Source organism: Rhinatrema bivittatum, chromosome 8, assembly GCF_901001135.1.
Source record: "Rhinatrema bivittatum chromosome 8, aRhiBiv1.1, whole genome shotgun sequence".
Taxonomy (NCBI): domain Eukaryota; kingdom Metazoa; phylum Chordata; class Amphibia; order Gymnophiona; family Rhinatrematidae; genus Rhinatrema; species Rhinatrema bivittatum.
The window spans coordinates 248,586,203-248,600,194 of NC_042622.1; the positions used below are offsets into that span (position 1 = coordinate 248,586,203).

Consider the following 13,992-nt stretch of genomic DNA (forward strand, 5'->3'; position numbering starts at 1 on the left):
GACTCATGGCATCAACCATTGATGCCATGAGTCCTATGCCACTTGCGGCCACATTGTGGCCCATACAAACATTCCCTACTGTCACGGTGGAACCGATGTCTCGAAACTACTCCGCCCCCCTCCGGCTTACCTGCGAAGGTTCGGAACCTACTACAATGGTAGCTACACGAAGACCATCTGAGCGAGGGGAACAAGCCTATCCCCACCGGAATGGACCTTACTCACCCCCATATGCGAGCCTGTGGGTTGGGGAGCCCACTGCCAGGAGCTAACGGCTCAAGGGCAATGGGCAAAGAGTCTGCATGGAACATAAACGACTGGAAGCCCGAGCAGTCAGGACTAGCCTGCTTATGGTTCAGGCCACAGACTCCGGGGCAAATCAGTCAGTCATGTCTGACAATGCCACAAACAGTGGCCTACATCAACCACCAGGGGGGAAGCAGAAGCCAGCAGGTGTCCCTGGAATAGAGCCCCTAATGACGTGGGCAGAATCAAACCTACAGGGGATATCAGCTGCCCACATCACGGGAAAAGTCAGCGTCACTGCAGACTACTTCAGCAGAGAGAGTCTGGATTCAGGGGAATGGACACTATCTACAGCAGCCTTCCAGTGGATAGTAAACCATTGGGGAAACCCAGCCATGGATCTTCTGGCAACCAGGTCCAACATCGGGGTTCCCAAGTTCTTCAGCTGAAGACGGGAACCACTGTCCCAGGGAATCGACGCCCTTGTCCAGACCTGGCCATAGGAGGACCTACTGTATGCCTTCTCTCCATGGCCACTACTGGGCAGAATCATCCGCAAGATAGAACACCATAGAGGGCTGGTACTTATAATGGCCCCAGACTGGCCAAGAAGGCCGTGGTACGCAGACATGCGAAGACTCCTGGCGGGAAACCCTCTAAGTCTACCTCCACACAGGGACCTACTCCAGCAAGGACCGATCCTCCATGAAGACCCAAGGAGATTCTTGCTTTTGGTTTGGCCTTTGAGAGGTCTCGCCTGAAAAGAGTGGATACTCAGGACCAGTGATTGACACACTGCTTCGAGCACGCAAGTTCTCCACCTCCTTAACATATATACGAGTATGGAGAATATTCGAAGGCCTGATGTAGGACCGCGATATCCTTCCAAGGACAGTCAAATCCCCATGATCCTGGAATTTCTGCAGGACGGCGTGGACCAAGGGTTGTCCCTCAACTCCATCAAGGTGCAACTGGCTGCTTCTGGCCAGCTTCAGGACCCAGGGTGGATGGCACCAGCCTAGCGGCCCACGCAGACCTCTCCCACTTCTTTAAAAGGGGTCCAGCACATTCGGGCCATCCCTAAAGTGGCCAATACCCTTATGGAATCTCAATCTAGTGTTAGACTTCCTAGTGGGAGTCTCATTCGGACCAACTCGCGGTCCTGTCCCTACAGCTCCTGACCTTGAAGACAGCGTTCCTCGTGGCAATCTGCTCAGCCTGTCGAATCTCCGAACTTCAAGCCCTTTCATGCCGGGAGCCGTTCCTCAGATTCACACTGGGATCCAGTACAGCTGCGTACAGTACCCTCCTTCCTGCCAAAGGTGGTTTCTCACTTCCATCTAAACCAAACTATCTCGCTGCCATCTCCAGATGAGCATAAGGACTCTGAGGACTTACACCTTCTTCACCACCTGAATGTCGGCAGACTCCTAGTCCGATACCTGGAAAGATTGGAACCTGTACGAGAGATGGACCACCTGTTCGTTCTTCACAGCGGGAAGAAGCAAGGAGCAGCGGCCTCACAGGCAACCATAGCCCGCTGGATCAAAGAAGTAATCAAGGCAGCTTAAGTAGAGGCAGGCAAGCCTCCACCTCTACAAGTCAAGGCCCATTCCACAAGGGCCCAGGCAGTGTCCTGGGCAGAAACCAAGATGCTGTCACCTGCAGAGATCTGTCGGGCGGCAACGTGGTCCTCCATCCACACCTTCTTGAGATTCTATCGCCTGGATGTTCAGGCCAAGGAGGACATAGCATTCGCAAGGGGCCACTAAATGGGCCAAGGGCAGCCCCCACCTGGCAGCCCCCCACCTGGTTTGGAAATAGCTTTTGTACATTCCATTGGTCCTGAGTCCATCTGCTATACGCTAGGAAATGTAGAAATGACTTAGTTGATGATTTCATTTTCCTTAGTGTAGACAGATGGAATCGGCACCCCACCCATGGCTGCCTCGCAATCAAGAATCCTCGGGGGAACCTCCTCCGATTGCAACACACAAGCACGGGTAAGCCAACCCTTATGTGTAGTTCAGACACCCATATTACCAGGTGTCGGCACTTCTCGGTTGAGTGTCCTGGCGGTCTCCAGCCAGAAACTACGTCAACCAATTCAATTTATCCAAGTTAATCAAAAAAATTATCCAAACACATATATCCATAATTGCTTTTCGAGGAGAAAACTGGAGAGCAAAGCCTCGTACACGGGTATATGTAGTGCTGACGTCAGATTGAAATCTGACTCAGTCTCCAGCTGCTATCAGGAGCACACTATTCCCATTGGTCCTGAACCCATCTGTCTGCACTAAGGAAAACAAAATTATCAGGTAAGTAATTTCTACATTAAAGCTTTTCCTACTGTTCATCTTCTGTATTGGAATAGAATCAAACAAGGGTTCGAGTCTGGGTGTATTTTTTGTTTGATTTGGTGTCTGTGTTTTTGTTCATCTTTTCTGAAGTCTCTGGAATGAACTTGTCTGGAGATAGATGTTACCTGTTTGCTTTTCTTTCCACAGTCATACGTTGCAAAGACAAATCGGCTACTCCTGCAAAGAAGCTAGTCCAAGGTAATTATTTAAAGAGGGCAAAAATGGTGATGAAGATGGAAGGGCTTGAGATTTTTCTTCCTGTGTATATCTAAGCTTTTCAGGCCCAAATCTGATGTACCTCAACAATTGCTATAACAGCACTAGTAAAATATTTACCAAATATGGCATACATAATCCAATGTTTCTGTTTCTTGTTAAGAATTTGTTTTTTTTGCCTGGCAGCTTCCTCCTGCTCCTTTCAATGTCCAGTTCATTTGGAGCCCCTGGCAAACCTCTATTGACAATTATCTAGAAGGCTCCCTCTGTGCTCTACTAATGCAGTAATAGTCCTCTGGCTGAGAAGCATGGACCTTGGTTCTCTCCAGAACCTGGCAAAAATGCATTCTTGAGTAATCACTGTGTTTCCTCTGTCCCAGGGGCTATGAACACTATGAGGAGCAAGAGTGTAGTTTGGATATAGGAATGAACTTGGATTTCCTGTATGTCAGCAACTGAACCACTAGGCTGACCCTTCAAATTTTTATTTTAAAGGCATAACATACAGCAAGTAAAAGATATTGTATTTTATTTATTTTATTTAGCAGTTTTTTATACCGACCTTCATAGTAGATAACCATATCGGATCGGTTTACATTTTAACAAAGGGTAAAACTGAGGTAACAATTCTGGTAAATAATAGATAACAAAGGAAAAGGAATAAGTCAAAGTTACAATCAACAAGGTATGGAAAACTTGGAGGCTTAAAGACAAGCTGGAAGGAAGATAGAGGCAGGTAGAATAAATATAACATGATACGAATAATTTAACGGGTTAGAGCATATGCTTTAACCAGGAAATGCCAGTGTCCATTGTTCAGGAGGAAGTGTGTCAAAGTCCTTGTAAGAAGTGAGGCTCAAACTAGTGATATATTGTACATATCAAAGCACAGATAGGGCTATAACTCATATACAGTATAAGTTCTTATCAAGGTCTTATTTTAGTACATTACGTTAGCTAATTGGCTGGTCATTAGTGCAATTTGGTGTACTGTGATTGAAATTTTGTTAAGAAACCTTATTGTTAATGATAAACTCATGGGAGACATTTCAAGTATTCTTATGGGCCATAGGGAACAAATATAAAATTTATCCTTGGTATCTAACATGTTCCTTTACTACTATTGCTACTACTACCACCACCACTTGTAATACTATTAGATATATTCATCATTGTATAGATAAACATGAGTCAGCCGCTTTCACTGAGCTTAAATTCTAGTCAGAATGCACAGATAAGACAAGGGCAGCAAAAATGTGTATTTGGTTTGGGGGGTGCATGCAAACTGCTCCCAATTCTGCCCCCTGTTTATAACTCATTCTTTGTGTAAATCATATGAAGTATGATTGAATAGAATAATGAAGAAGTGAGGTGGGAGAAAGATCAAGAGTGGGGAAATAAGGTTGAGGGGAACAGGACAGGGCATGCAGCGAAAGCAGGGGGGTGGAAATGATGGGCAAGAGGAGGAAAGGTAAAGAGGGGGATTAGGAGAGAGATGGGGTTCTGAAGGGGGCTGAGGAAAGGACTGTGAGAAGGAGAAAGGGGCAGGTGAAAGAGAAGGATGGACTGGGTCATGAAGAAAGAGGAGGTGGCTGAGGGGAGAGACTTGCACCTCGCAAGAAAAACAGACTCAGCAGCCCTAACATAATAGGCCCCCCAAGAAAAAAATCATAGACTCGGCAGCGCCAACATAATACGGGTATTGTGTTGGGGCGGCCGAGCTTCTGTCCTTTTTTTTTTTTTCCCCTTTGGGGGTTAGATAAGGGTGGGGATAAGAAGGAAAGAGCAAGAGAAGGTGGGAGGGGTGGGGGAAGGGAAAAGAGCAATAGTTGGGCTGAAGGGTATGAGCAAGGGAAGAAAAAAGCGATGGGAGAGGGCAAGGCATGTATTAGGAGCAAGAGGAGGTTGGGATAGAGGAAGAGGGAATGGGGAAGGAGAATATGGGGGGAGAGGAGGGGAAGGGGGCATGGGAGGTCCCATCCTCTCTATCGCCCCTGTTCCTAGCCCTCTCCTTTCCCTCCTCCAGCATCCTGCCTTTCTCTCCTGTCCTTCTCTCTTCAGCTCCTCTTCTCTCCATATTCTCTCCCCAGCTTTATAAAGGCAGTCCTGCAGCCTGGGGCAGGAGAAGGACATTCTCATTTGTGGCAAAGGAAGAAGGGGGTCGGTGGTGGAGGGCCCACATGTGCTGCTGTTCTTTAAGTTTGCTCTGTTTTAATTTAAATCTTTAAGATATAATTTCTGCTGTGAGTAAGCTTCACATAAAGGGAAGGAGAACCCAAGCACTTGGAAATTGTGTAGGGGATTGGGGAAGCACGAAGATGTTGTGATGGCTCGAACTAGAAATAGAATGCATGGATTAGAAATAGAGCTCCCCAGCCAAAAGCTGGTAGGGCCATGATCCCTGCAGCTCATCCTGTTCTGATGTCTATGAATAGGAGAATGCAGCAAGAAAAAAATAAGTTTAAAGCAGAACTTAAAACTTGGCTATTCTATGCAGCATATAATGAAGATAAGAAATAGGCATCAGTGTAACTGCACAATCACAGGTGGCTCTGACTTTTATTAACCTCAATACTTAAAGCATGTTTTATGTTTTTAGTATTTATTGGTTTAATATTTATGGCTTCACACATTATTTTATTAAGACATCTTTTATTCCTACTTGTTAAATTTTACCTTCTATTATTATTATTGTTTGTAATTTTCTTTTATTGTATTTTATTGCTATGTTAACCGCTGTGAAGGCTACGCCGAGACAACGGTATATAAGCACAAATAAACCTTAAACCTTAGTAAATATGGTTAAAATTGTTAAGGCTGTGATCAGGAAGATCTAGGGTTTAAGAGCAACCTCAAAAGCTAGGTTTTTAAGTTGGATTTAAGTTATGCATTGAAATGAGGTTCCTTTCTCTCCATTGGCTGTGCATACTGTGTAAGAATGTTTGTTTGTGTTTTAGCTCGGTTGCCATTCAAGCGTCTGAATCCTGTACCTAAGAAAACAGATGAAGGCTCAGATATCAAGAAAGCAAAAACCTGCTCGGAGACTGCAGTTATCCATAATAAACTCCCCAACCTCAACACATCTGCAGATGATGTCGAAAATGACTGCCAGATGCATGCTGAAATTGCTCCCACTGTTCTACAGACTGTTAAAAGAAAAGGGCCACTAGATCACTTCATAAAGAAAACTGGAAAAATCAGCATCTGTGTACCGCTAGTCACTGTTGACTTGACAGCAGACTCAAATAGTGGACTCTCTGATGAGGCCTGCAGAACATTTAATGCAGCAGCATCTTCACAGATTATAAATGGGTCATTACAAAATGCCAAAAGTCAGTCAGGCTCTTTAGGAGCTGGTCAAGATGACCAGTCAGATGTTCCTATGGAAACTGAAGTCCCAGAGCATACAACAGCTATTAAGTATGAAGATGATACTAATACGACTAAGCCTTACCCTTCTTTAACAAGCATACAGGAAGCAAGACCTGAAAATGAAATTGTAGAAAAGAGCAAGACTGACCACAGTGTAAAAGATGTTATCTTTCATATGAAGTTTCCTGTGGTAGTTCTGGAGGACATAATGACAATGAAACATGCACAAATGGCATCTATTAAGGGTAGTATGGTGTCTGAGATTAAGGTGCCAGAGGAAGTGGATTCCTCTCCAGAAGATGACTCTGTTCAGTCCTCATCAAACTCTCCCTCCGTTTCCGATAGCTCACCAGATGTGCAGTTTGTTCAGAACAGAAACAGTGTTAGCCATTCATCTGCTTCAACACCTGTACACAAGGTTAGTACTCCATGACAGATTATTTTTGTTTGGTTTGCCTTCCTCCATAACTATGCTTCCAGTTCAGTAAGAGGGTGCTCTAACAGCACTGACACTTACAGCAGTGGAGGTAAAAAGGTAAGCCACAGTGAGCATTCATTTGTGAACGAAGAGGTTTTCCCCAGGTAAATCTTGCCCTCCTTTTTGTATTCTGCCATTGCAATAACATTCATTAGTAGGGTGCCACAGGCTGGGCTCTTTTTGGAGCCTAGTATGTTTGCACCCTCTTTTTCACCATTAGATAATAGTGGTTGCTTAGGATTCCCTTCTTCTGTTGGCAGTGAAAACTGTTACTATAGCATGCTCAGCTTGTCTGAGGAGCATAATATAATGAATAAAAAATAAATAGCTCACCCATTCTGCCTAGGAGCAAATTGGCCACTTTGGGAAGATTTATTTAATGTATCTACTTGAGTAGATACACACACAAATTCCACATGGAATCTGCAGATTCCAGATCTGAAAATTGAGCCCATGTTTGCTGTAGATTCCATAAAGTTAATATTAGGAGAGGGTGGATGATCTACTGTGTTGCAGATGAGCTGCCTTTAAGAAGAAAATCTCTAGACCTTGTTTCTAAGCTTTCCCCCCCCCCCCCCCCCCCCCCCCACCTTTTGCTGTTCTTTGAAACTCCTCCTATGGTCTTGCTACTTCAGAAGCCCACATTTTGTGGTGGTTTTCTCATGTCCATTGCCAAAGTCATACTTCCTCATTGTCCTGTCCTGACCAGACCAATCCAGATGTATGGATTTTTTTCTCCCCTACCAGCAGATGGAGACAGTAATAAACTATACTGGAAGCAATCTACATAAAGAACTGTGCCACTTGCAGCCTTTCAGTATTTCTCTGTTTCCCTGTACGTACCCGGATCAGTCCAGACTCTGTGGGTTGAGCCTCCTTTCTAGCAGGTGGAGACAGACTAAAACTGAAAGGATATCCTATATGAGGACAGAGCCTATCATGTAACCCTTCAGTATTTGTCTATCTCCAGCAGGTGCATCAGCTCACCCTTCGGTCTCCTGATCTCGGCTAGTTAGCTGTCTCTTTCTCTTTCGGGGATCAAGCAAGTATTTCTTCTTTCCAAAAAAAAAAAAAAAGAGGATTTTTCCTTAAGTACTTTGTCTCTTTTTCTGCAGGAGCTGCTAGTCGTTTCCTGGCTCTTGCCGGACTCAGGGGGGCTTCACCCCTTGTGCAGAGCATAGCCTGAGTCCATGGGCACTTCCTGGTGTGGGGACAGAGGCTGGTGGTCCAGTTCTCGTCTTCCCTTCCTCTGGCTGCCTGAGGGGCTTAGAACCCCACAGCTATGCTCAGTTTAAAAAAAAAAAAGTGTTTAAAGTTTGCTTTACCTTTTTTTTTTTTTTTTTTTTCTTCTTCTTCAGGGACTCGAACTGGCAGCCAGAAAGGCAGGAGTCAGCAGGTTTCCCCCCTGCTTCACTCCGGGCCTGCCGGCTGTCAAATCAAAAGCTTTTTTTCAACTTATTTTCTCTCAGTGCGGCTCCGATGCCGCGGCAGGCAGCCTGCCTCTCCTGTGGCAAGCCCTCCTTGCGATTTTCACGAGGGGGCCTCCTCTCAGCCTGCCTGCCGGGTGGGGAAGGCCCCCTCCTCGGCAGGACAGGCAAATTTAGACCGGGGATCGAGTCCCCAAAGCATGGCCAGGCCGTTCCCGGGTCAGCAAAGCCCGGGAACGGCGGCCATCTTAGATTTTTCAGCGGCTCCGTTTTCGGGGCTGATTTTCTTTCGGAGACACCCCCCGATTTGAGCCCCCCCCCCCCCCTCCCCGGGAAATCCAGGACCTGTTTCTCCCCGGAATTTGTCCTCCTGCAGGCTAGCTAAAAAGGATTTGTGCAGGAGGAGGAGGACTGGCCCCCCCCCCCCCCCTCGGCAAAAATTCCTCGCTCCGCGCCATGGATGGTTGGCCCGGCTGTGGAGTCCCGGGGTCGCTTAGTGTGCGGGTGGTCCCGGGGGTGTCCCCCCTGACCCCCCAGTGGACCTGGTACCCCCAGATCCCACCGCTATCCCGGATACAGAGGTTACTCTCCCCCTGGAGGGGGACGATCCCAGAGTCCTCCACATGTTCCGCAGGGAGGAGTTGGAGCCCCTCATCCCCTTTGTCCTCCAGGAATTGGGGTTGGAGGGGCCCCCCCGCGGATACCCTTATGGACTCGTTGCCCAAGGATATGGACCCAGTCCTGGCAGGACTTAGGGCTCCGGCAAGTGCCTTCCCTTTTCATCCCATGCACAAGCTGTTGCTCCTGAAGGAATGGGAGGCTCCTGAGGCGGCACTCCGGGTGGGGCGTGCCATGGACAAGCTCTACCCCCTCCCGGAGGAATGCTTGGAAATACTGAAAAATCCCTCCGTGGATTCCTCAGTCTCTGCGGTCACCAAGCATACTACGATCCCGGTGGAGGGATCCACAGCACTGAAGGACGGGCAGGACTGCAAGCTCGAGGCTCACATGAAACGTATCTTCAAAGTCCTGGCTCTCCGAGTCCGGGCGACTTTCTGCAGCAGTCTCATGCTGCGGGCAGCCCTCAGGTGGGTTCAGCAGTTACTCGGCACCCAGGACCTCCCGTCGGCAGAGGCAGAGCAGGCTGAACGTCTGGAAGCCGTCGTCGCTTATGGGGCAGATGCTCTCTACGATCTAATCCGCATTCCCTGTACGTACCAGGATCAGTCCAGGACACCTGGGTTGTGACTCCGCACCAGTAGATGGAGACAGACTAAAACTTGTGGGCGGAGCCATATATGCTCCTGTGCCAGTCACAGCCCCTCAGTCTTACTCTGTCTCCAGTAGATGGTGCAGGTGCGGTCACAGCTCCTTCCTGCCCTGGTTCTGGTATTCCTTCAGGGTTGGTTATATTTTTCTTGATTTTAGGCCAGTTTAGGATAAGGCGTTTTATTTGGGTTCTTTTACTAAATTGTCCCTGACGTCCCGTCCGCCCTGCCTCCCAGGGGGGTTGAGAGGTCCTGAGGGGACTACCCTCCCCCGGTTGAGGCCGCTGCTAGGGTCGAGGACCCGGCTATTCCAAGTAGCAGCGTCAGGGGTGACACCGGGGAGCCCGGTTTCTCACCCCTGCTGGATTAGGGCTCCAGGACCTTGGTCAGCGACAGGCTTTTTTGTGTAAAAAAAAAAAAAGTGTTTTTTTTATTGTGAGCCGGCTCTCTTGTTTCTTTGCGTCGCCGCTCTCGGGGGGGGGGGGGCGCCGCTGACAGGGGGGAGGCCGTTCGCACTAATTTTATTTTGCTTACCTGCCGTTGCTCCCCGTCTTCGCGCCGTTTTCGCCGGCATGCCTCGCGGTTCGATTTGCCGGGCCTGCGGCTCGGCGCGCGCGCGTCTCTCACGCGACGGCCTTTGCGCGGCCTGCATCCCGGGCGATGAGGGGGGCTCGGTCGCGACCCGCGCGAGCGCCGCTGAGCGGGGAGGGCGCGATAGAGAAGCCCCAGGAGCTTTTCCCGCTCAGGGCGGGTGCGGCGGCCATTTTGGCCACGGGCCACGAAATGGCGCGGGAAACGGCAGGGCCTGCAGCCCTGCCCCCCGCGTTTTCTCCTCAGCGAATTGCGACGGAGAGGGGTCCCTCGGGGGACCCGGGGTCCCCGGGGAGTCCCGCTGAAGTTTCTTCCGGTTCCGGTTCGTTTTCAGAGGACTTTGCGCTCTTGCTGCGCAAAGTCCTGAAATATAAGAAGAGCAAGCGCGGCCGGAGGGAATCCCGCAAGGCTCCACGGCTGAAGAAGTCCAAGAGGCCATCGGGGGTTGCGGAGGTGCCCCCGAGCGCTTCGAAGGCAAAACGGCCTCCGCGTGGCGTCCCACAGGAGGCAGACTCAGATTCCTCCACTGGTTCGGACACTGATTCCACTGAAGAGCCCCAAAAGGGGGCCGACGAGGTGGCAGCGGACGGATCCGCTCCGTCCGGCGCAGGAAAAGGATCACAGGCAGTGGAGGGAGACGATCCCAAGGTGGTCCGGCTCTTCCGCAGGGAGGAACTGCCGCCCCTAATTCCAGCCATTCTCCAAGAGCGGGGAATAGAGGCCCCTCCGGTAGTGGTTCGGCAGGAGGCGAACATGGATCCGGTCCTGATAGGCCTCATGGGCCCGGCAGTTGCTTTTCCGTTTCATTTTTCTTCACGGACATCCTGTTTCGCGAATGGGACACTCCAGAATTGGGTCTGAAGGTCAGCAAAGCCATGGACAAGCTTCACCCGCTCCCGGAGGATGCGCTGGACCTTCTCAAACTGCCCAAGGTGGATTCAGCGGTTTCTGCGGTAACGAAGAGATCCACCATCCCAGTCACGGGAGCGACAGCCCTCAGGGATCTTCAGGACAGGAAGCTGGAAGTTCAGCTTAAGAATATTTTCGAGGTCTCCGCGCTCGGAGTACGAGCCGCCATCTGCACGACTTTCGCGATGCGAGCTAGCTTGCGCTGGGCTCAGGTTCTTCAAGCCAATGCGGATCTTTCTGCAGGCGAGGCAGCGCAGGCGGATAAGTTGGAAGCGGCGATAGCTTATGGCGCAGATGCGCTCCACGATCTGCAGCGCACCTCGGCGAGATCTATGGTGGCTGCTGTTTCGGCGCGTCGCCTCCGGTGGCTACGCAACTGGGCGGCGGACGGCTTTTCCAAGGCTCACCTCGGGGCGCTACCATTCAAAGGTAAGTTGCTGTTTGGCAAGGAATTAGACGATTTAATGATGTCCCTGGGGGAAAACAGGGTTTTCAGGCTGCCCGAGGCTAGATCCAGGTCTTTTTCCTCCCGTACCCCGCAGTGGCAACAGCATTCCTTTCGGGGGAAGCGCTTCGGACGGCAAGGCGGACCCCTGGCGATCACAGGGGCCAAGTCTTCACAATGAAAGGTGGTCAGCCCATCTCCCGCCGCAGCCCCAGCACTCCGTTCCCAACGTCGGGGCGCGGTTGATGTCTTTTTTTCGAGAGATGGGCCGGTGTAACGTCGGACCTGTGGGTCCTCAACGTGATAAGACACGGCTACGCGTTAGATTTTGCTCGCACTCCAGGGGACAAGTTCCTCGTCTCGCCCTGCAAGGCCCCCGAGAAGAAGGTGGCGGTGCTAGACACCATCCGACGCTTGGAAGGCTTAGGGGCTATTTCCCCCGTCCCGGTCAGCCAACACGGCAAGGGCCGTTATTCCATCTACTTCATCGTCCCAAAGAAAGACGGCACGTCCAGACCAATTCTGGATCTCAAAGGGGTAAACCGATGCCTTCGCGTTCCTCACTTCAAACTGGAGACGATTCGCTCCGTCATAGCTGCGGTTCTGCCCGGCGAGTTCCTGGCCTCCCTGGATCTCACAGAGGCGTATCTTCACATAGGCATTCAGCCATCGTTCCAGCGCTTCCTCAGGTTCTGCATTCTGGGACGGCATTACCAGTTTCGTGCGCTCCCGTTTGGGCTCGCGACGGCCCCCCGTACATTCACAAAGGTGATGGTGGTGGTGGCAGCGCAGTTGCGCCGGGAAGGTCTCCTGGTCCATCCTTATCTGGACGATTGGTTGATTCGGGCGAAGTCCGAGGATCAGTGTCGGATGGCGGTGGCCAGGGTCCTCCATCTTCTGCATTCCCTAGGATGGGTGGTCAACTTCAGAAAGAGTCATCTGGCCCCCACGCAGACCTTGGAATATCTGGGAGCGGTGTTCGACACGAAACAGGGCAAGGTGTTCCTGTCGCACAACCGGGTATGCAAACTGCAATCTCAAGTGAGGCGCTTATTGTCTCTCCGCCAACTGCGCGTCTGCGACTACCTTACGGTCCTAGGGTCGATGGCTTCAACGCTAGCACTGGTGCCCTGGGCGTTCGCTCATCTGCGACCATTACAGTCGTCCTTACTGTCCTGCTGGAAGCCGGTCTTGGAGGAGAGGTCCAGCCTGCTCTGGTGGCGGGATCCCAGTCATCTGTCTTCTGGAGTCTCCCTTCTAGTGCCCGATTGGATAGTGGTTACCACGGATGCAAGCCTCTCCGGTTGGGGAGCGGTCTGCCTAGGGAGCTCGGTCCAAGGCCTATGGTCAGTGTCACAAGCCCAGTGGTCTATCAATCGCCCGGAGACCAGAGCGGTCCGTCTGGCCCTGCAAGCTTTTCTGCCGTTGCTGCGGGGAAGGGCAGTCCGAGTGTTGTCGGACAATGCGACCACCGTGGCATACTTCAACCGCCAGGGCGGGACAAGGAGCCTCCAGGTAGCGGAGGAGGCTCAGCGCTTGATGGCCTGGTCGGAGCTGCATCTCAGCAACATAGCAGCGTCTCACATTGCGGGAGTCGACAACGTGCAGGCGGATTTTCTCAGCCGTCAGCGCCTAGATCCCGGAGAGTGGGAGCTGGGGGACGCAGCGTTCCTTCTCATTTGCGAAACGTGGGGTGTGCCCCACATGGATCTGATGGCCACGTGGCACAACGCGAAGGCCCCGCGATTTTACAGTCGACGTCGAGAACGGGGGGCAGAAGGCGTCGACGCGTTGGTGCTTCCCTGGCCGGATGTGCTGCTTTACGTGTTTCCCCCGTGGCCGATGATCGGCAAGATTCTACGGCGCATAGAGTTGCACCCGGCCAATGTGATCTTGGTGGCACCGGAGTGGCCGCGCCGGCCGTGGTTCGCGGACCTCGTCCAGCTGGCGGTAGCGGCTCCCCTTCGGCTCCAAGGAATGGCGGGCCTACTCCGTCAGGGCCCTGTCTGTTTGGAGGATGCGGATCGCTTCTGTCTCGCGGCATGGCTTTTGAGAGGACGCGGCTGAAGAGAAAAGGTTTCTCAGATGCGGTGGTGGCTACGTTGCTGCGTTCCCGGAAACAGTCGACGTCTCTGGCTTATGTCCGAGTCTGGGTGGTCTTTGAGGAATGGTGCGTGCAGCGTGGGGTGGACCCCATTTCGGCGTCAGTCTCCGACATTCTGGCGTTCCTCCAGGCAGGTCTGGCCAAAGGTCTGGCGTGCAGTTCTCTACGTGTCCAAGTAGCGGCGCTTGGTTGTTTACGAGGTAAGGTCCGTGGTACGTCCCTGGCGCTTCATCCGGATATTTCTCGTTTCCTTTGGGGTGCTAAGCACCTTCGCCCTCCATTGCGTCTCCCTTGTCCGGCTTGGAACCTCAATTGGATTCTCTCCGCTCTCTGCACGGCGCCGTTTGAGCCCTTGAAACGCGCAACTCTTAAGGATCTCACTTTAAAAACGGCGTTCTTGGTAGCGATTGCCTCGGCACGGCGTGTTTCCGAGTTACAGGCCCTGTCCTGTAGGGAACCTTTCTTGCGTTGTTCGGATTCCGGAGTTTCTTTGCGGACGGTTCCCTCCTTTCTTCCGAAAGTTGTGTCGTTTTTTCACGTGAATCAATCGGTGGAGTTGCCCGCTTTCGCGGG

General features: G+C 51.3%; 1 protein-coding gene across 1 annotated transcript in view; it reads left to right on the plus strand.

Moving 5' to 3' along the window:
* Positions 1-13,992, plus strand: part of CHAF1A (chromatin assembly factor 1 subunit A) — a 384,823-nt gene that overhangs the window by 4,048 nt on the left and 366,783 nt on the right. The window contains 2 exon segments of the mRNA XM_029614524.1: positions 2,757-2,807; positions 5,783-6,615. Of these exon segments, the coding sequence (XP_029470384.1) occupies positions 2,757-2,807; positions 5,783-6,615 (884 nt within the window).